Genomic DNA, 22,748 nt, shown 5'->3' on the forward strand with positions numbered 1-22,748 from the left:
CCTGTTTACCTTACAAAGTTGGAGTGGTAGCTCATAACAGCGGTCTTGGTGCCTGTTGCATGGAGGGAGCACACAACACACACACACGCACGCACGCACGCGCGCACACACGCACGCACGCACAGTTGGCATTGTGCTTTGTATTTGCGTTGGCCTCGTATATCTTGCAGCCAGCCAGGAGGAGGACTGAGCAATACAGTTGACGCAATCTGTCTCTCCTCCTCTTTCACCAAACATGTAAACAGGTGGAGTCGTTCTTTCTGCAGTCCAACAAACTAGAAACTACACGTCCGCCACCAGGGAGCGAGACGCACACCCGCTCCACCCGTCGGACAGGAGGAAGTTACACCCGTGTATTTAAAGGGAGCTGCAAGCCGTCCTATCTCCAAAGCACTCCTGACTCTAGAGGTCCAGGTCAGGACAAGTCCTCAGGTGAGTCAGCGCACGCAGCATCTTCATCGTCATCACTCTGATGCGGTCCACACCGGTCCGGCGGTACCGGCACCACCAGAGCCAGCCGTGAGCGTGAGAGCCAGCGAGAGCTGGTCCTTCGGATGCAGGGGAGAGGGGCTGAAAACGGAGGGGAAAACACCCGTCTCTGTGCGGAGGCAGGATGCTGGCCAAAATCCTGGAGGAAATGTGGGTGGAGCCGGAGATCCTGGAGGCGCTGAGCGAGGAGCAGAAGAGAATCCTCTTCTTCAAGATGAGAGAGGAGCAGGTGCGGCGATGGAGAGAGCGGGAGGAGAAGGAGGAGGAGAGAGCAGCCCGCCTCAGCGCCAGGCCTGAGAAAGGTAGAGAAGATCCCTGGCTCTGCCGCTGGGGGTCCCCTATTGACACCTCCTCACCCTCTATCCTAGGCAAAGGTTGCATACTCGTTTTGTTTCTTCTGAGAGTGTGGAATGTTTCAAACATTGACTCCTCCTTCCTGCGCATAACTAAACATGACAGAGGAGTCAGGGAGTAGTTGAACACAGCTCAAAGCTGCTCTCCTGTTCTCTCACCAGCTTCTCCTTCGGGTCAGAGGGGGTTTCTGTCAGAGTATCTGAGTCTTTGTGTCGCTCACACAGAAGGAGGCGCAGCTAATCGCTGCAGCTGCAGAGCAGCAGGGAGGACTTATTTCCTCTTCCGCAGTCACTTCATGTGTTGTTTGTATCTGTATGTATAACCTCTTCTTCTTCTCCTCCTTCTTCCCCTTCTTGTTTTTCTCCTTCTCCTCCTCCCTCTTCTTCGTCTTCTTCCTCCTCCTCCTCCTTCTTCTCATCCTCTTCCTTCTTATTATTTTTCTTCTTCTTCTTCCCCTTCTCCTCCTCCCTCTTCTTCTTCTTCGTCTTCTTCCTCCTCCATCTCCTCCTCCTCCTCCTCCTCCTTCTTCTTCTTCTTCTTCCGGCTGCTCCCATATGTGTGGTCAAAACCCTATACTGTTCCCTAGTGAATCTGGACTTCCGGACTGGTGTCTCTGACATCCGGGCTGCTTTACTGCCGTGGACGGACAAACGCTGAGTCTGATTCACTGATCTGGACCGTTTATAATGGTGAATTTCCCAAATATTCCATAAACTAATACAGTGGTCTGGCTCTGACCTCCTATATAGACCTCCAACAGGCTGCAGGGCAGACCTGCTATTTAACCTACAGGTGGTATATATAGGACAGTATATACAGGACAGTACAAAACAGTATATATAGGAAAGTGTTTATAGGACAACATATATAAGACAGTATATATAGGACAATATATATAAGTCAGTATATATAGGGCAGTATATATAGGGCAGTATATGTAAGACAGTATATACAGGACAGTGTGTATGTATGTATGTATGTATGCATGTGTGTGTGTATAGATAGATAGATAGATAGATAGATAGATAGATAGATAGATAGATAGATAGATAGATAGATAGATAGATAGATAGATAGATAGATATATAAGACATTATATATAGGACAGTGTATATATAAGACAGTATATATAGGACAGTGTATATAGAACAGTATATATAAGACATTATATATAGGACAGTGTATATATAAGACAGTATATATAGGACAGTGTATATAGAACAGTATATATATAAGACATTATATATAGGACAGTGTATATTGAACAGTGTATATATATATATATATATATAAGACATATATAGGACAGTGTATATATAAGACATTATATATAGGACAGTGTATATAGAACAGTATATATATAAGACAGTGTATATAGGACAGTGTATATAGAACAGTATATATATATATATATATGACAGTGTATATATAAGACAGTATATATAGGACAGTGTATATAGAACAGTATATATATACATATATACATATATATAAAAGACATTATATATATAAAAGACTATATATATAGGACAGTATATATAGGACAGTATATATAAGACAGTATGTATAGGACAGTATATATAGAACCGTATATATATAAGACATTATATATAGGACAGTGTATATGGGACAGTTGAAGTTGCGCTAACACACCACACACCACCTGGCAGCTGATAGCCACACAATGTGAGATTTCATGGGGGTGTTAAACCGGGTCGTTCCAGCAGGAGCGCTGCGGGGCTTCGTGCTGTAATGTTTTCCACCACCGAGACAGGCTGCCATGCTGCACACCACATCCCTTCTCACTGCTACTGTCCAACACTTGAGAGGGTCTGAAACACGCTAAACACACACACACACACACACACACACACACACACACACACACACACACACACACACTGGTACATAATGCGTGAGGGAAGCTTTCAGTAAGTGCTACCGTGCGCCACATGTGACGTGTAAAAGGAGAAGGAGCCGGGATAACACAGTGTGTCAGTGTGTCGTTGACACCGCGTCCTCCTTCTAAACACATTCCAACATACAGGATGTGGAGGGTTCAGGGTCCCCTGACCTCCTCCCTGCTCCTCTTTGGCTTCCTGTCTCAGCTGAGATAGACAGAAACCTGTTACCTCCACTGTTCCCTCCACTGTTCCCTCCACTGTTCCCTCCTCTGTTACCTCCACTGTTCCCTCCACTGTTACCTCCACTGTCACCTCCACTGTCCCCTCCTCTGTTACCTCCACTGTTCCCTCCACTGTTCCCTCCACTGTTACCTCCACTGTCACCTCCACTGTCCCCTCCACTGTTACCTCCACTGTTCCCTCCACTGTTCCCTCTACTGTTCCCTCCTCTGTTACCTCCACTTTTACCTCCACTGTTACCTCCACTGTCACCTCCACTGTTCCCTCCTCTGTTACCTCCACTTTTACCTCCACTGTTACCTCCACTGTCACCTCCACTGTTCCCTCCACTGTCACCTCCACTGTCACCTCCACTGTTCCCTCCACTGTTCCCTCCACTGTTACCTCCACTGTTACCTCCACTGTCACCTCCACTGTTCCCTCCACTGTTCCCTCCACTGCTACCTCCACTGTTCGCTCCACTGTTCCCTCCTCTGCTACCTCCACCGTTACCTCCACTGCTACCTCCACTGCTACCTCCCATTGGTACCTCCACTTTTACCTCCACTGTTACATCGAATGTTGTCTCCACTGCTACCTCCACTGGTACCTCCACTGGTACCTCCTCTGTTAGCTCCACTAGTTCAGTTGCGAAAAGTGGGTGTGTGAATACAAGTGTGAGACAGAGCGGCAGACAGTGTGTCTGTGCGTGTGTGTGTGTGCGTCTCGTGGGCAGCCCAGTCATCCTGCAGGCCCTCTGATAGGGAACAGGGTGGAGGGGTAAGCCTCATGGTTCAGGGCGGCTCCGTGACTTTATCCACATATTAACTTACCCCGTCTGTCTGCACAGCCAATCTCTGCTGCGTCACCTGACACACCGAGACCCTGTCGTGTGGGTTTCACGAGCTTGTGTGTGTGTGTGTGTGTGTGTGTGTGTGTGTGTGTGTGTGTGTGTGTGTGTGTGTGTGTGTGTGTGTGTGTGTGTGTGTGTGTGTGTGTGTGCGTGTGTGTGTGTACAACAGAGTGAGTCACGCAACACACAATACAATCTACTCAGGTGTCTTTTACTGTGTTTACAGTCCTTTGGCCCAGATACACGTCTACCATGCACAGGTTTCTAGATGTAACACAAATACACTTACACACTTACACACACACACACACACGCACACAAATGCATACATGCAAATGAACGTACTCTCGCACAAACACACACAAAGAGAGATAAAGAGACACCAGGTGGCCGTAAAGGTTTGTATTGCATTAATGTGTTAACGTTGTGTTGCTCTCCTACTTGTGTCTTGTACACACACAGTCAATATCATCAGCAGGCGTTTGTGTCAGTAAACAGCCTCCTTGTTATTGCTGTGGTGATTATACAACAGTTCATTAGCAGGACTGTGTGTGCGTGTGTGTGTGTGTGTGTGTGTGTGTGTGTGTGTGTGTGTGTGTGTGTGTGTGTGTGTGTGTGTGTGTGTGTGTGGGCCCTGTGTGTGGGCCCTGTGTGATGGCCTGGCGGCCTGTCCAGGGTGTCTCCCCGCCTGCCGCCCAATGACTGCTGGGATAGGCTCCAGCATCCCCGCGACCCTGAGAGCAGGATAAGCGGTTCGGATAATGGATGGATGGATGGATGGATGGATGGATGGATGGATGGATGGATGGATGGATGGATGGATGGATGGATGGATGGATGGATGAATGAATATAAATGTAAATATGGAGGATAGTAGGGCAAACGAAAAACGTGTAGATGGAGGAATGCTGAGAGGGAAAAGCCATTTGCTCACGTCTACAGCCTGCAACTCGTTGAAATGAACTGACGTCAGCTGTCTACTGATGGGACAGCACCACCTGCTGGCTTGATCCAATATGACACGCTGTCTCCCCTCCCCGGATCAGACAAGTTCTAAGTAACGTCAAATGCAGAGAAATGAGAAGGTAGTGGATCCAGCCCCGGAGGTTTAACATGTCAGCGTGTCTGCCTCAACCCCCCCTCCAGTCCCCAGGAAGCGCGTGCGCTGGCTGCAGGGCCGTGACGGTGACGTCAGCGTCAGCGTGATCGGAGAGGAGAACGACTTCGGCTCGTCCAGGCTGCTCAGAAATCTGCTCCATGATGGGTAAGCCCCCACCGCAGCTACACCTCCTACACCGGACCCCCTCTGGGTCACCGTGAGGTCCTGGTCTACTCTATTTACTCGCAGACACAGCCTGTCATTATGCGGCACGCACTGCGCATGTCCGCCACCGGATTGTCACTCGGGCGCAGAGCTCCGCCCTGCTCTGTGCATAACTGTAGTCCACGGACTTCCGGTTTCTCCTGCAGCGTCAAATTAGTTTCCTGTTTGTTGGCGCGTGCCGTTTGACAATGGCGTGTTTTCCGCGATGCCTGCATAAATATCGACGACAAACTTTCACCCGCACCTGCCAGCGCACGGGTGAAGAGTTTCAAGTTGTAAATATCAAGTTACGTCACAATTATGAGGATGAGCGGACGGACGGAATTTGACGTAACTTGATATGTACAACGGGAAACTTTCCACCCGCGTGCTGGGAGGTGCGGGTGACAGTGTGCGGACAGTTGCGTGCACGTGGTTGACATTTATCCACGGTAAATCTCGCAGGCATCACGAAGAACATGCCATTGTCAACGGCACGCGCCAACAAACAGGAAACTGGTATGACCGCTGCAGTAGAAACCGGAAGTCAGTGGACTACAGCTATGCACAGCGTCCTCTCATGATGTGGCGCTTGTCAATGAATATGGCGTGCACAGGTTACCGCACACACACTAGCACAAATGTCGAGCCAAGACGCTTTTTGACCTTTGACCTATTTGACCACCTGTCATCGTTTGACAGGATCTCTCCGCCTTACACCAAACTACTGCCTGTTGACTCAAGTCCGTTTTATTTGTATATCAATCTCACAAATGACAAATCTGTCACAAGGGACACAACAGCAGCACAACATCCTGTCCACAGACCCCCGCATCAGATAAGGAACAACTCCCTAAAAACCCTTAAACAGGAAGAAAAAAAACTAGGAAGAAACCTCAGGGAGAGCAAGAGAGGAGGATCTCTCTCCCAATACGGACAGCGTGCAATGGATGTTGTGTTTACACAATTTACACCATACAACACTGAAAGAGGTTAACACAATTATAATGGAATTATAAAATATATGAAGAATATGATGAGGAGGATGCCAAGCAGTGTCCAGGTGGCGACCACCGTCACCATGGAGACCTGGGAGAGGGACAGACTGCACATGCACACAAGGGAGGCACGTCACACCATTCACACACAGGAGAGGAGAAAGGAGAAGACGTCATTCAGAGAGAGAGAAAATACATGTGAGAGAAGAGAACAGTTTGCAATAATCTATACTCTATAATCTATACTCTATAATCTATACTCTATAGTCTATACTCTATAATCTATACTCTATAATCTATACTCTATAATATATACTGTAACGTGCATGGATAAGTAGACACGTTAGCCCTCGGGTAACGGGTCGGGCTCTTTAGTCGAGCGGTTAGCGCTGTCTCCCGCGGTGCGGGAGATACAGGTTCGCGTCCCGGCTGCGTCGGTTCCTGTGGCTGCCCCCCGAACTCGCAACTATGCTCTATAATTTGGTCGGCAGAGCGGTGGTTGGCGAATTCACTGAGCCAGAAACCGACCCGCCATGCAGTACAGGTTGTGAAGCAACTAACAGGCTCTATGCATAACTGCCGTCCACTGACTTCCGGTTTCTACTGCAGCGTCGAACCAGTTTCCTGTTTGTTGGTGCGCGCTATTGACAATGGCATATTTTTCGTGATGCCTGCGAGATTTACCATGGATACATGTCAACAGCATGCACACAACTGTCGACAAACTTTCACCTGCACCTACCAGCAGGTGCGAAGTTTCAAGTTGAACACTGAAAGTTACGTCCACAACTATGAGGATGAGGATCCTCATAGTTTTGGACGTAGCTTGACATTTATCCATGGTACATCTTGCAGGCATCGCGAAAAACGTGCCATTGCCTATAGCGCACGCCAACAAACAGGAAACTGATATGACCGCTGCAGTAGAAACCGGAAGTCAGTGGACTACAGTTGTGCTCAGGGTGGATTGTAGCTTAAGGTAAAAAGGTGAGTTTTAAGTTTGGATTTAAAGGACTCAACACACTCTGATGGTCTGATGGCAGCAGGCGGGTTATTCCACAGGAACGAGGCCCGATAGGAAAAGGCCCTGCTGCCACCAGCTGGCTTCCTCTTCACTTTGGGTACACACAGGAGCCCGGTGTTTTGAGAGCGGAGAGCTCGAGGTGGCATGTAAGGTTTAAGGAGATCAGACAGGTGAGACGGGGCAAGCCCATTTAGGATTTTATAAGTCAGCAGGAGCACCTTGTATTCTGATCTAACATGGACAGGAAGCCGATGAAGGGAGCTCATCTTGTATTTTACTGCATTGAAATTCAGCTTCATTTGTAGCGTTCACGTGAACGTTCCTGCTCGACCTCCTCCTCCTTCCTCCTTCCTCCTTCCTTCCACCATGGCATCTGTCTCCTCCGTCAAAGTGACTCGAGCCTCAGGTCCAAACTTCTCTCACCTGGCCCCAAAATGGTGGAACAAGCTCCCTTCTGTCACCATCCCTTCTGTCTCCCAGGCTCTGGAGCTCACTCCCCCAAATCATTAGAGACTCAGAATCCCTCGCACTCGTCCCGTCTCAAGAAACTCCTCTTCTCCATTGCCTTCGCGCCCCCCCCCCCCCGTCCTCTCATCCACCCCTAATCTGAGGCAGACTAAGGACCAAGCGCTCGGCCTGCTCCCTCCCCAACTCCCTCCCCAAGCACATCAGACACTGCTGCGGTCTGCCCACATTGAAGTCATTAATCAGGACTCACCTCTTCAGACTTCATCTGTGATTTATGTGATTCATGATGTTTGTTTTTCTTGCCCTTTTGTATCTGTCCATACCCTGTATGTCTGCCCCCCTTCCCCTCCACCCCTGTATGTCTGCCCCCCTTCCCCTCCACCCCTGTATGTCTGTGTTATGTTTATCTGTCATCTTGTTTCACCCCGTTTATTGTAAAGCCACTTTGGGTGTTAGAAAAGCGCTATATAAGATTGACTTATTATTATTATTATTATTATTATTATCATCAGCGCTCCTGACCTGACGACCTGAAAACCTTCCTATTCCAGGCCTTGAAAACTTTCCTATTCCAGGCCTCTCCTGATGCTTCCATGACCTCCGGGTATTTTTGGCCGTTGGCATCAGCCATTACTCCTGTACTCTTTCTTACACACCATTATTACTGGTGTCTACAATGTGCCCTCTTTTTGTGCTCTTAGGACAACAATTTACCTGTTTTACTGATTATTTGGCAATGTAAATCTATTAATACTTCTAAATATAATAGTAAATCTGTTAGTACTACTACTATGATAGTAGTGCGGGGAGCTGTGTCAAAGGTGGCTGGAGGAGCTGGCGCTGGATCGGCTTGGTCTGCTACGTCTCCTGGGGACGTGGGCCTGGGGACCACGGCCCTGCCTGGAGCTGCACCCGAGGAGGAAACACCGAGGGCGGACTGATAGGACGCGGAACCGGGACAGGCTAAGCTAACCGCTAGCCCATGCAGACCGGAAGTTCCGACGGTCATCCTGGCTGCCGCACGTTCCCTTGGACAGAGATACTTTTTGTTTAGTTTGGATATGTGTGTTCTTGTAGTTTGGATATGTGTGTTAGTTTGGATATGTGTGTTTTTGTAGTTTGGATATGTGTGTTAGTTTGGATATGTGTGTTCTTGTAGTTTGGATATGTGTGTTAGTTTGCATATATGTGTTCTTGTAGTTTGGATATGTCTGTTCTTGTAGTTTGGATATGTGTGTTCTTGTAGTTTGGATATGTGTGTTAGTTTGCATATGTGTGTTCTTGTAGTTTGGATATGTGTGTTAGTTTGCATATGTGTGTTCTTGTAGTTCTGATATGTGTGTTAGTTTGGATATGTGTGTTCTTGTAGTTTGGATATGTGTGTTCTTGTAGTTTGGATATGTGTGTTCTTGTAGTTTGGATATGTTTGTTAGTTTGCATATGTGTGTTAGTTTGGATATGTGTGTTCTTGCAGTTTGGATATGTGTGTTAGTTTGCATATGTGTGTTCTTGTAGTTTGCATATGTGTGTTCTTGTAGTTCTGATATGTGTGTTCTTGTAGTTCTGATATGTGTGTTAGTTTGGATATGTGTGTTCTTGTAGTTTGGATATGTGTGTTCTTGTAATTTGGACATGTGTGTTCTTGTAGTTTGGATATGTGTGTTCTTGTAGTTCTGATATGTGTGTTAGTTTGGATATGTGTGTTAGTTTGGATATGTGTGTTCTTGTAGTTTGGACATGTGTGTTCTTGTAGTTCTGATATGTGTGTTCTTGTAGTTCTGATATGTGTGTTAGTTTGGATATGTGTGTTCTTGTAGTTTGGATATGTGTGTTATTGTAGTTTGGATATGTGTGTTATTGTAGTTTGTATATGTGTGTTCTTGTAGTTCTGATATGTGTGTTCTTGTAGTTTGGACATGTGTGTTCTTGTAGTTTGGATATGTGTGTTATTGTAGTTTGGATATGTGTGTTATTGTAGTTTGGATATGTGTGTTATTGTAGTTTGGACATGTGTGTTATTGTAGTTTGGACATGTGTGTTATTGTAGTTTGGATATGTGTGTTTGTCTTTGTGTTGCACTGCTGTGGGCTGGGGGAAACGATGTTTATAAAGTGTTCCTGATTCCTGATGATAATATAATAATGACAATAACAACAATAATGGTCATAACAATAATAATAACAATAATAATAATGACAATAACAATAATGATAATAATACTTCTGTGGTATGATTGCTCTGCAGCGCTGTGCGAGGCCAGTTGGTAGCGCTCACATTTACCTGCTAGTTGCTGAGTCTTGTGAGTTGCTTTGGGTAAACGTGTCTCGCCCAATGACTAAACGGAAATGTAACTGTAGGATTACCCACGAAGGTTCCAACTTGTACATGTGCATATATGTAGCATATATTACATTTTTTGCCAAGCTTTTTGGCCAGATCAGACCACCGTTACATTACCGGACAAATGGCAATGGTCCCATCAATGACTTGAGCATCTGGAGGAGGTGCAGCGTGTATATGTGTAGCACTGACGTTTGGGCTGAGCCAGCTTGCAGCAACCATAAGGCTTACATACAGAGTTGAACAGTGAACGAGTACCGGAGGCTAGTGACACTGCTTCCTTGTTCCTTGTCATCAGTTGGCAATGAAGGTTAAATGACAAACAGCTGGAGGATTCCTTTAAAGTTTGCTAATACGACTGCATTCTTGTCTAAAACGGAGTGTGTTTGTCCTCCAGACTGCAGAGTGCTAGTATGAAAGGCATCCAGACAGTGGCCTCGCTGCCAGAGGGAGAGGCCCACCACCATCGCCACCGCCGCTGCAGACCAGACCTGCAGCCGCCCCCCACCGCTGTAAGCCTGCGTGCATGTGAAGGGCTGAACCGGTGTGTGTGTGTGTGTTGGAGAAACAGAGGGACGCTGACATAAAGAGACCAGGAGAAGGGGACGCTGGGCGTAGAGGGACGGGGAGAAACCCCTCACCCCGCTTACCATTAACTTGTGTCTCTTCTGCCGCCCAGAGCAACCCGACCACACCCCGCCAGCCCTCATCTGAAGAGGAGATGAGCTGCGACGCCGCAGAAGGTGACCCGAAGGACCCCACGGAGGGAGGCGATGGTGAGTCAGGCAGCAGCGCGGACAACCTCAAGGCCTGGATCCCCGTCTACAGGCCCCATCTCAGTAACCATGACAACCGGCCATCGCTGGAACCCCAGCTGTCAGACACAGAAGCACCACACCCGCGAGATGGAGGTGAGACGAGGAGAGAGGAGGAGAGGGCACCACACAGAGAGCGGGGGAGAGAGTCGTTTTGTATGCGGCGCGTTCTGCCGTATGAACATGTTTGTTTCTGTTGCTTTGTGCTAGTCGTGTACTAACATGCTACATCTCTACCTTCTTCTCCACGGCTCAGTGGCTTTGCTGTGCCAGGAGGAGAGGCCTGCACAGCCCAGGGAGACTATCAACAACCCGGGGTATACCAGTCTGCTCCAAGCCCCCACTTCCCATTAAATCCCCTTACTTGCAGATGAGGAACCCTGCCTCAACCTTCTAGGACCTGGGGGGGGGGGGTCTGCGCCTGATGTGCCACAACCATGGCCGTGCACAGAAAATGGCTGCTCAGCTCTGCACGAACCCTGTCGGAGCGGACCGGCTGGGGCACGTTCAAGGATCCACGTGGCACGTGCAGAGGAAAAATTGGATTCTGACTTGAATGTGAGATAGACTTAGTTTGGCTTCATTTCAATCCCTGACCTTCAGAGAGATGGAAAGAGAAAGACACAAACGGACCTTTCAGAGGGCGGAACGGAAAAAAAAGTACTTGAAGGATTCTGAGCTGAAGTGTGCCCGAATGTAAGAAATTAGCAGTTCTCACGCTGCTGAATTGAAGTGCTGCACACTGGTGCTGTTGCTTGAAACGGACTAATAGATGTAGACCAGACAATCACATCCTACGTAGCTGGTGAGAAATGACCTGTCTGTGGTATATGTGTGTTGGTGTGTGTGTGTGTGTGTGTGTGTAGATATCGCCACTAGTACATGGGAAACTGTTATCATTACTGAGATATTTGGAGAGCTGACTGTTGAATTACTGCTTAAAAACAAAGCTAATGGAAGTCAACGGGGGTTGAGAAACATTTATTTTGAAGATATTTGCAAAACAAACAAAAAAATGTTGGGAACGTTGCCCGAAGGATTTTTCAGAACATTTTTTCAGCAGGTCTGCGGCAGGTCTGCAGCAGGTCTGCGGCAGGTCTGCAGGGCGTCTGCGGCAGGTCTGCGGGGCGCCTGCGGCAGGTCTGCAGGTCATCTGCGGCAGGTCTGCGGCACGTCTGCGGCAGGTCTGCAGGGCGCCTGCGGCAGGTCTGCGGCAGGTCTGCAGGGCGTCTGCGGCAGGTCTGCAGGGCGTCTGCGGCAGGTCTGCGGCAGGTCTGCAGGGCATCTGCGGCAGGTCTGCGGCAGGTCTGCGGGGCGTCTGCAGGGCGTCTGCAGGGAGTGGGGTCCTTATAGGTGAGACGGGCCAGCAAAACGTGTTGCGTTCCGTCTCTGTGGCTTTTCAACGCGGAAGAAGAAGAAGAAAAGGGGACCGGCCATGATGGTATCACACGGTATCACAACTACACTCCCATGGGTTGTCTTGTTTGTGTCGTCAGAAGGTGTAACGTTTTAACTGCGTCTATCGGAGAAAGCAGAGCCGCCATGGTGTCATGGATGAGGCGATGAGGTAGTGGCACTCCCTCCACTTTGGGGAGGGGAATGTGTGACCTTTAGTCACTGCTTAACCAGCTGGTCACATGTCCACTTGACTATGTGACTAATTCCCCTGGCCGGCAGCCTGCTGCCGCGGCACGCTCCCCGGTGCCCCCGTCCCCGTGTCCCGCTCGCCCCGCTTGCGTCTGTGCTGCCGCTGCTGGATCTTCACTTTGCATCTCAATAAAGTTTTCACCATTCACACATTCAGAGCATGTGTTCAGGAAGTGCCTGTGTGTATGACAAAATGGAGACTTGTGTTGCCAGAAATAGAGAGGGAGAGGGAGAGGGAGAGAGAGAGAGAGAGAGAGAGAGAGAGAGAGAGAGAGAGAGAGAGAGAGAGAGAGAGAGAGAGAGAGAGAGAGCAACAGAGAGCGCGCAAGAGAGAGAGGGAGAGAGAGAGAGAGAGCAAAGAGAGGGAGAGGGAGAGAGAGCAAGAGAGAGAGAGAGAGAGAGAGCGCAAGAGAGAGAGAGGGAGAGCAAAGAGGGAGAGAGAGAGCAAGAGCGCGAGAGAAAGCAAGAGCGCGAGAGAGAGAGAGAGAGAGAGAGAGAGAGAGAGAGAGAGAGTGACCGGAAAATAAACACCAAGCCAGCCAGAGAGACATGACCAACCATGACCAACCATCAGCGTCTCTCCGGCAGCAGCAGCAGCAGCGGCGGCAGCAGCAGCGGCCATTAGCGGGAACACAGCGGAGATCAGACGGCAGCGTGCGGGCTGATTAGCGTGCGGTGCAGGCTGCCAGGCAGCACGACGCTGGCAGAGACACGGCACATGGGAGGCAGGTCATGAGAAGCTCCAACACAGGCCAACTTCATGAACTTCCTCACATTCCCCTCACCACACTGACACCCACTGGCGTCAGGATTTTGGCTATGAATCCGTGTGTGTGTGTGTGTGTGTGTGCGTGTGCGTGTGCGTGTGTGTGTGTGTGTGTGTGTGTGTGTGTGTGTGTACACACGTCTTGAATCATGTGACCTGACAGAGCAGTCATGCACGCAGTGTGAAAAGCCCAACTATATATAGCTTGACCAGTGTTGGGTTTCCCTGTGGAGCATTGTGGGAGCATGCTCATCTTCGTCCCATATGAAATTACATGTTGGGAAACCCGGTCCAGATCCCAGCGGTAATGGCCTTTTTTTAACCTCTCTACGTCGAAAGGTTTAGCTGTGCTCCTCATATATTTCTGACTATCGAATCTATAATTACTCCTTTGTTCCTTTGCTGTGCTGCTGGGATGTCTCAGGACCTTCTGCACACACACACTTCCCTGCAGGACAGGCCGTGGTGGGGCCAGTGGAAGTCGTGGACCTGGTGCCGTCTTAAGACAAACGCTTATATGTACACTGCCAAACTATTGCATCGGCCTACAAGTCTCCGATACAGACCGGAGTGTCTGCTAGATTACCAGCATGTCAAAGCAGGAGACTGTCCGCCACCACAAAACGACCCCATAGGTCATTTGCACAAGCAGCTGTAACCGGTTATTTTCTTGCCCGGTGCGGGATTCGATGCGTGGTGTGCTGTACCACAAGGCGACGTCACTAACCGCTCGGCTAAAGGGTCAGACCCGTTAGCTTGGGCCTACGTGTCTTATTAGTAGTTTACACAGCTTATTGCGACCTATGGTGAGGTTTTAAGCTACTACTACGTTGCTTTCCCTGTAACAACAAGCAGCTCCCCCCATAAGCTCTCGTGAGAACGAATATTAATAAAAGCAAAGTTTAATGTCACATAGCGGTTATAGTGTCCACGCTAGCTGACTCGCTAACTTTTGGCTAACGTTAACTTAGCCCTTAAGACGTCATTCATAGGTAAACATGCTGCCAATAGCAATCTTACTTACTATACTAGACGGCGAAACAACACAAAAGCGCACTGACTACATCTTCTATTGTTCTCAGAGGCGACAAGTATCTGTGGCATACCTCCTGCTGCCGGTACGGGCGCTAATTTAGGAAACGCTCCTGTGGGTCGTATTGGGGGACAAAGGACCTACGCGGTCGCATGGGTTGGAAGGACTTGTTGTTTGGCAACAGAGACTTGTTGGCTCCTGGAAGACTTATTATAATATATGATGCAGGCTACCGTGGACTTCAGCTTCTTTCAAGAGGCTTCTGGGGACAAAATCCAATAAAACAAAACAAAACAAAAAATTAGACACTCTTTTAAATCTATATTACATATAACTTAGAATTAACTTTTATTGAAAAAAAAAAGTTTAAACTGATGTAACGTGTTTTTTTTTCTTTTTACTTAAAAGAAATCATAATCACAGAGGGGATTAGGACAAGGAGGTCCCATGAGGCCATCTGGAATCACTGATGAAGCCACAGTACCAGAGTTAAAAACGTAATATGATAATAGCACAGAATATTGTAACGTGCATGAATAAGAAGACACGCTGGCCGCTGGCTCGCGGGCCTGATCCTTTAGTCGAGCGGTTAGCGATGCCTCCTGCGGTGCGGGCGACGCGGGCTCGCTTCCCGGCCGCGGCAGTATCTGTGTTTGCGTTGTCCCCCGAATTTGCTACAATATGATAGAAACTACGTGTTGGCCAGGGGGCATTAAGTATTGCTCGCAGTGTCAAAGTTCATTCAGAGCTTCGTCTACATGCCTCCATGCGCGTGTCAACGTGAACCAACATGACTTAACTATTATCACATCTAAATAAGGTGCTGAGGTGTGGCGCTGTAACCTTCGAACTCCTTGCAGGCCAACGTTCACATGGGGCTGTCAGGTTGACCCTGTTGCCTGTTAAGGGCGAGGGAAGACCTCTTCACCTCGGAATCAGAATCAGGAATCAGGAACACTTTATTTGTCGTTTCATTTCATGTGCACAAGTGCATGAAATGAAACGACACATGGTTTCGCCCAGCCCACAGCAGTGCAACACAAACACAAAAACACATATCCACAAACTACAAGAACTACAAGAACACACATATCCAAACGCACACATATTAACACATTAACACAACATTAACAGTAACACAAATTGACAAAAACTATCCATCCATTAACCAAGCCGCTTATCCTGCTCGCGGGGATGCTGGAATCTATCCCAGCAGTCATTGGGCGGCGAGACACCATGGACAGGCTGCCAGGCCATCACACACACAATTCAGTACGGCTGATTCACCTGACCTTCATGTCTTTGGGAGGAAACCGCGGCACCCAGAGGAAACCCACGCAGACACGGGGAGAACATGCAAACTCCACACAGAGGAGGACCCCCAAAGTTGGACTACCCCGGGGCTCGAACCCAGGACCTTCTTGCTGTGAGGCGACCGTGCTCGCCACTGTGCCACTGTGCCGCCCTAACTAACAAACTAAAAATCACTGTCCAAGAGAACGAACGCCAGCCAGGATGACTGTCTGGACTGCCGGTCTGCATGGGCTAGCAGGCTAGCAGTTAGCCTAGCCTGCCCCACTTCCGTGTCTTGTCAGACCGCCCTCGGTGTTTCCTCATCCCACAGGATGCAGCAGACCAAGCTCCCTCAGCCGAGCCAACGCCAGCTCTCCCAGTCAGACACCTCCCCGCACTCCACATGACGACACCAAAAACACAGTCAAGGCCAGACGAGGCTACTGCCAGACCGCCCTCGGTGTTATCGGAACTGCCGGTCTGCATGGGCTAACAGTTAGCTTAGCCTGCCCCACTTCCGCGTCCTGTCAGACCACCCTTGGTGTTACCTCTTCGGGCACAGCTCCAAGCAGGGCCGTGGTCCTTGGGCCCACAGGACGCAGCAGACCGAGCTCTCCCAGCCGATCCAGCACCAGCTGGATGAAGACACCAACTTAGATGCAGACGTGGACAAAGACACTGCATGGACGGTACTGGGTGAGGCCGCTTGCAAACGTGATTTGCGCAGCCATCTGACTCCTCCTCCCCCGTTCCACGCCACCAATGACGCGTCTCAACCACGACATGACGGACAGATGTTCGTACTGCTGTCGTCGCTAGCAGGCCAAAGCACAACATGCTTCTTTTATACACGTCACCTTGGAAACATGCCCATCACATCAGCACCTGAGATGTCAATCAAAACGAGCCCGAAATGAGGCTGGTGCCTTGACAATTTAACATTGCATTGTTATCACAGAAGTGTGTTTAGCAGTCAGGGGAAGTTTGGAAACGGCTGCCGGGACAAGCTCCAGCATCCCCGCGCCCCTGAGCAGGATCAGCGGTCTGGGTAATAGATGGATGGATGGATGAAGTTTGGAGCTCCTCAGAGTTATGAAGGCTGCAGGGGTTAGAGGTCAAAAGTTAGTTTTGCCACGAAATACACATATAGCCGGGCAGATGTGGACAGTCAGTGTGTTCTGTGCAGGTAAAGCGTAAGAGTCCCTCCAATGACGAGCCAAAACGAGTGGTAGCTCGGAGGAAGCTGCCATTCCTGGACAGAGGCCACGTTTGCTGCAGTATTCTCAACAGAGTCCAGGCGGGAGAAACAGCAACAGTGAGTCGTGTTTCTCCAGTGGTCATGCTGGTCAGAACCCAGAGGTCCAGCTTGTGACAGCGACCCGGCTCGGTCCAGTCCGGTCCGGTGCGGCTTATCTCAGACGACAGGTCGTCTCGGCTGCAGGTGACGATGACTTCACCGCAGCAAAGTTTTCCACCGAGCGGCCCGGACCGCCGATGCTGACATCATGCACCCTCACAGGGGTCTGGGACAACACACACACACACACACACGTTGTCATATGGACAATGCATCTATCATTAACCCCGCTCCCCCCCCTCTCCCCCTGCCCCCGCCCTCTTGTCCTACGTCTCATTGCATTTCAATCTGCCTCCAACTTGACTGGCTCTATCTCCCACGCTCAATCTCTCACTCCCTCTTTGTTTGGCCTTCACTATCTTCATCCCCTGCTGTCCGTCACTGTCTTCCTCACCACACATCTCTCTCTCTCTCTCTCTCTCTCTCTCTCTCTCTCTCTACCCCCACGTCTCTCCTCTCTCGTCCCTCTCCACGGCGGCTCTGTGGCCTGCTTTTCATCTCGCCCCCACGGTTTGGCTCTCTCTCTCTCTCTCTCTCTCTCTCTCTCTCTCTCTCTCTCTCTCTCTCTCTCTCTCTCTCTCTCTCTCTCTCTCTCTCTCTCTCTCTCCCTCTCTCTCTCTCTCCCCCCTGCTGCTCCCCCAACCCCCCAGTGCCTCTTCCACACTCTACCCCTCCTGTTTGCACCCCCCTCCCCCTCAGCTACCTTTCCCCATTTCTCACTCCCTCTCCGTCCTTCACCACATCCACCCAACAATCGCACACACACACACACACACACACGCACGCACAGACACACAAATAAACACACACTCACACACACACACGCACACACACACCTCCCTCCTTCCTCTTTTGCTGGATCTGTTTTCGACCCCGCTTCTCCCTTTCCTCCTCCCCCTCCTCCTCCTCTCTGTCCTCTGCTTAGTTGCTCCCCTCCTCCCTCTCTATGCCCTTAACTCCCTCCCTCCCTCCCTCTCTCTCTCTTTCTGTCTCTCTCTCTCCCTCCCTCTCTCTCTCTCTCTCTCTCCATCCCTCCTGCCATCTTGCAGGCCAGTGGAGCCAGACTGCTGGCGTTCAGGGAGTCACTGGACCTGCTGGGCAGCGGGTGACACAGATTTCCGGTGTGAGTGTGTGTGTGTGTGTGCATGCGTGTGTGTGTGTGTGTGTGTGTGTGTGTGCGCGTGTGTGCATGCGTGACGGGAAAAGGGGGGGGGGATTTAGCTCCAAATCACTAGAAAGACAGCGAAGGTGGAGGAAAAAAGGAAGAAAAAAAAGACGCAGAAGCGAGAGACTTTGAAATCTCCCTTTGTCTGGGGGAGGAAGAAGCACGAGCCCGTGGACTCCGCACGCAGACTGCGGGTCCGCACGCAGACTGCGGGTCTCGCTCGCTCGCTGGCGGGGGAGCGTTGCGGCAGCGTGATGTTGGAGCTCCTCGCTCTTTCTCCATGAGTTGGCAGTGTCCTGCATTGGCTGGCGTGCTGCGCTCTCGCTCTCTGCCTCCCTGACAAACACGCACACAAACACGCAACTCCCCACCCCCACAGAGGCGCACACACGCACACGCACACGCACACACACACACACACAAACTCCCTCTGCGATCCCCCCTGACTGAAGGCGCACAGGAAGTGCAGCCGTGGCCCAATTATAGCGTGACACCTCGGGCCGGCCGTTACCATGGTTACGCCTTCCCTGCGGTCCCCTGGAGTGTGGCGCTGAGGAAGAAGAGGTCTTATCACATCAGCCATCGTTACGGCAACGAGCAAAAAAAAACCCACCGCGCGTAGCCACGGTCCAGCTGGCTCCACATCCCACCAATGGCTTATCGTGTGTGTGTGTGTGTGTGCATGTTGTGTGCCTGTGTTGTGTGCCTGTGTTGTGTGCCTGTGTGCACCTATGTTGTGCTGCAAACAGAAAGGGAGGCTACTTTAGCACGGGAATAGGCAAGTATTTGCCATTGTTGATGTGTGTGTGTATGTGCGTGCGTGTGTGTGTGCGTGTCAGGTTTAGGGGGCTTGTGTGTTTGCTCCAGGCGCTGGACTCGCCGCGGCAGCGTGTGTGCTTTTTGTGTGTATGTGCTTTTTGTGTGTTTGTCTACGAGGTTGTGATAAGGCCAAAAACTACACCATTAGGTGACTCATAATCTGCAGCCCCCCCTCTCCATACCCCCCCACACACGCATACTCCTGCACGCGCGCGCGCGCACGTCCGCGCATATATTTGCACCCGGTGCGCGCGCAAATGGTCCCAAAACACCGTACAGGAAAAAAGAAGTGGAGGATGAGGAGCAGGTGAGCCGTCCCGGCAACGCACACACACGCCTCATGGTAACACACACACACGCCTCATGGCAACACACACACACACACGCCTCATGGTAACACACACACACACCTCATGGCAACACACACACATACACAAATCAGCCACCTGCAGACGGATGCACATTGTCAGTTTCTTCTTTTATTTGAAAAGGGCAAACAGAGCGATACAGTACGAGTTGCACATGAAATAATTTAGCCTATATCGGAACTCATTCCTCTCTTACGGACACGTGACGTCAGGGTGACAGGATCGGAAGTCCCCAATAGAAACAAGACAAGTTTGGCTCTTTTTCGTGTTGAGACAAGAGTACATCCAGCCTGGAAAGGGATGTAGAAAAGACATAATGTTTCCCAGATATTTACAGTATATTTACAGCAACTTCGTCTTGTTGTCATTGTTTTTTTTTTGTTTTTTTTTTGTTTTGTTTTTTGTTTTGTTTTTTTCTTTAAGTATCGACACACGTTTCTCTCTCACCACCCCTGTGTGGCTGATTGTCAAAAGAAAAGATGGGAGCGAGTGTGAACATTCTCAGCCGGAGCAGCGGCTCCTCAATTCAACACACGATCTGATGATCTTTATGCCACAACATTATGCCACACGCATGTTAACATGGCGTCCTGTGTATCTGATGCTGCAGGTCCTTAACAATCACCCAACCATCATCCTCCACGCAAGCGCCGCCACGGCGTGCGCCACTATCCGTCCAAGGCCCCGTTGCCTCTCTCCTGTGCCAGGCCTAAAGTAAAGTCGGAGCCTCTCAGGTCAAACCCCGGAACTCTGGTCTCGAACCCGGGGCCTCCCGGCTTCCTCTTCAGCTCCTCGCACTTCCTGTATTTACAAATCTGGTGTCCCCTCTTGCGATTGCGGCAGCTGCTGCACTGTTCGCAGTTTCTCTGACGCCGGCACGGCACGCACTCCCCGCACCGCTTTCGCTTTCTCCTGCTGCCGCTGCCTCCGCCCAGAGACCCGGGGGAGTAGCCCTCGGCCACCAGCCCCTCCACGCCCTCGCCTCCCACGGTCATGTTCCTCCAGCGGCCTCCCCCCATCTGGAAGCCTGCCAGTGGGAACAGAGCAGGGCTGAAAGGAAACCAGGCTCCGAGGAAGGGCTGAAACTCAGTTCCGCATCCCAGGGAGTCCTCTTCCTCCTCCTCGGGCCCCGATCCGCCTCCCTCTCCATCCCCCTTCTCCCCCTTGGCCTGGCCGGACTCCCCTTGGGCCGGCTGGGTGCTCTGCGTACCCAGCCCGGCCTGCTCCGTGGCGGGGGTGAGGGCCAGCAGCCCCGCACGCATCAGCAGCTCTGCGGCGTGGGCCAGGTGGAGCCCGCTGGGGGACTCCCACATGTCAGGCCAGGAGGGGGCCCGGCGGGGCTTGGCTTGCCCCGGCTGAGCGGCGTGCTGCTGGGCCGCAGAGGGCTGGATCAGGCCAGTGACGTCCATGGCAGGAGAGGGAGTGGAGATGTAATGGGAAAGAGAGTAAGGGTGGCTGGAACGCTTAAGGCTTGGTCTCAGTGGCTCATTGGGGATTTTAGCACTGCTGTGGGCCTGATCTGGGGAGGAAGGACCAGCGATGTCTACGGCAGTGGACATAGCAGTGAATGTGTGTGTGTGTGTGTGTGCGTGCGTGCGTGCGTGTGTGTGTGTGCGTGTGTGTGTGTGTGAGAGGGGAGGTGAGGGAAAGGGGGATTGAAGCCAATGTGTGGTTGACAACCGTCCTGCTGTTAATTCAGCCAAAATGGCAAGCTTTGGCCTGTGTCCCTATTCCCATTCTCTGCAGCAGCGTCAGTCCTGGAGAGCTGGAAATGAATGAGGGATGAAGAAGAGCAACGTTAGGAAGGCAACACACTGGACAGGGATAAACAGGCAGACAGGAAAGGGGGCAGTATGAGGCTGGGCGGCGTTTGCCATGCCCGCTAGCGGCCAGGCTGGACACCCGAACCGCCGCGTTACAGAAACGTGTTGTTTTCCCCAAAAACAAATGTCGGCCGGGGAAATATGTTCCGCCGACAATAAACAGGGGGACTGGGGCCCACGCGCCAGGCAGGGCAGCACGCTGTGCCGACGATTTCCGCGTCCACGAGGCGGTGGGTATCCCTTTAAGGACTTCGCAGTATATCAATGCAATCAATAACAGCGCGACAACAATATGCAAAGATATGCGCATATGCGCAGGTCAAATGTGGAGCGCGCTTTTCAAATACATTTTGACGACTGGCGTTACGTTGTGCGCCAGCCGAGACCCGAAACCCGCACCCGGGGAGGGGGGGGGGGGGAAACGCCGAGACGCGGACCGCACGAGATAGGTTGTCTTTTGTCTGGTCCGCCGTCGACCAGGGGGAGCGAGGTGCGCAACGATGCGGTTGCTGTGGACAGGGGGGGAAGGAGAGGGAGAGAAAAAAAAGAAAAAAGGGGGACCGGGCTACGTTCCGCGTTCGGGTTTTGTTGGGAAGAACTACTAAAGCGATTACAGGACCGCGTCGGGTCTTTCTGCCACACCGACACGCGGAACAACCGCCCGGCGGAGGAGTTGACAGGGAAGGGTTTAACGTGCCGGACGCTCGGCGGAGAGAGCCACGGCGAGAGGCCAGCGAGCGCGATGGCGAGCTGACCAGTCCGAGCGGCCGTTGCGACACGTCTGCCTGCGCGTGAGGGGAAAGGGGGGAGAGGAAGGGAGAAAAAAAAAACCAAAAAAAAAGAAAGAGGAGCGATCGCGAGTTAACAAAAAAAAAGAGCCAGGTCTATGCAGAAAGAAAGTGCTGGTTGGAAAGATGGCGTTTCTTACCTTCTAGCGACCCGGTCCGAGCAAAGCGCCCATCGATTCCACGGCGGAGTCGCGAACTATATTCGTGTGAACCGAGCGCGTACGGACGGCGCGGACCTTTTTTTTTTTCGATTTCCTCCACCTCTCCCCGTCCGTCCCCGCGTTCCCCCCGCGGAGGGTATGCAAACACGCCGAGACGGAATTTCGGGGGCGTCGCTCAAAATGCGAAGTGGACTCACGCTCGCTGAATTAATAGCCGCCCCGGACCAACACCCCACCAACCACCGACACCGACACCCACAACAACAACAACAGCAACAACAACAACAGCAGACAACAACAAGCCCGGTCCACACATGACTGACGACCGCTTCCCGTTTCCCCAGCCAACGTTTATCCCTTTTAATGAACATCCCTGCCGAATTCCCCCCCCCACCCCGCCCCCTCTCCCCGGTCCATCGGCGTCCAGTGTGAGTTTTACCTCCTGCGTTCCCCGCCGGCCGGACCAGGAACCAACAACCCTGACGAGAACACGCCGCTTATGGACGCGGAGGCTTAGTTTGTGTGCGCTCTCAGCCAAAACAGTGACAAAGTCGGTGATACGCGGTGCGGAGGAGACGCTCCTGCACATGAGACCGGCTGCAGATTCCCCGCGGCCGTCGCGTTTTAACCGCAGGCGGGGCCAACTTTACTTTTCAAAATGAAGAGAAAACCGAAAAATAATCCCTCGGAAATTGAATCTCGACGTTGACTCAAACCCCCCGTCATGTCCCATCAGCAACCGCGTCAGATCACCGCGCTGG

General features: G+C 51.1%; 2 protein-coding genes across 2 annotated transcripts; one reads left to right on the forward strand and one right to left on the reverse strand.

Annotated features, from left to right (window-relative positions):
* Positions 1-369: 369 nt before the first annotated feature.
* LOC130132857 (SH2 domain-containing protein 4A-like) lies at positions 370-11,761 on the forward strand. The gene is made up of 5 exons (XM_056301877.1): positions 370-791; positions 4,966-5,083; positions 10,350-10,464; positions 10,632-10,863; positions 11,024-11,761. The coding sequence occupies exons 1-5, from the start codon at positions 614-616 to the stop codon at positions 11,119-11,121; spliced, it is 741 nt and encodes a 246-aa protein (XP_056157852.1). The 5' UTR covers positions 370-613; the 3' UTR covers positions 11,122-11,761.
* Positions 11,762-19,582: 7,821 nt separating this feature from the next.
* On the reverse strand, positions 19,583-22,234 carry LOC130132855 (CXXC-type zinc finger protein 5-like). The gene is made up of 2 exons (XM_056301875.1): positions 21,967-22,234; positions 19,583-20,980 (listed from the first exon to the last, which is right to left on the reverse strand). The coding sequence occupies exon 2, from the start codon at positions 20,772-20,774 to the stop codon at positions 19,884-19,886; it is 891 nt and encodes a 296-aa protein (XP_056157850.1). The 5' UTR covers positions 20,775-20,980; positions 21,967-22,234; the 3' UTR covers positions 19,583-19,883.
* Between the last annotated feature and the right edge of the window lie 514 nt (positions 22,235-22,748).

Source organism: Lampris incognitus, unplaced genomic scaffold (assembly GCF_029633865.1).
Source record: "Lampris incognitus isolate fLamInc1 unplaced genomic scaffold, fLamInc1.hap2 scaffold_190, whole genome shotgun sequence".
In the NCBI taxonomy this organism is placed as follows: Eukaryota; Metazoa; Chordata; class Actinopteri; order Lampriformes; family Lampridae; genus Lampris; species Lampris incognitus.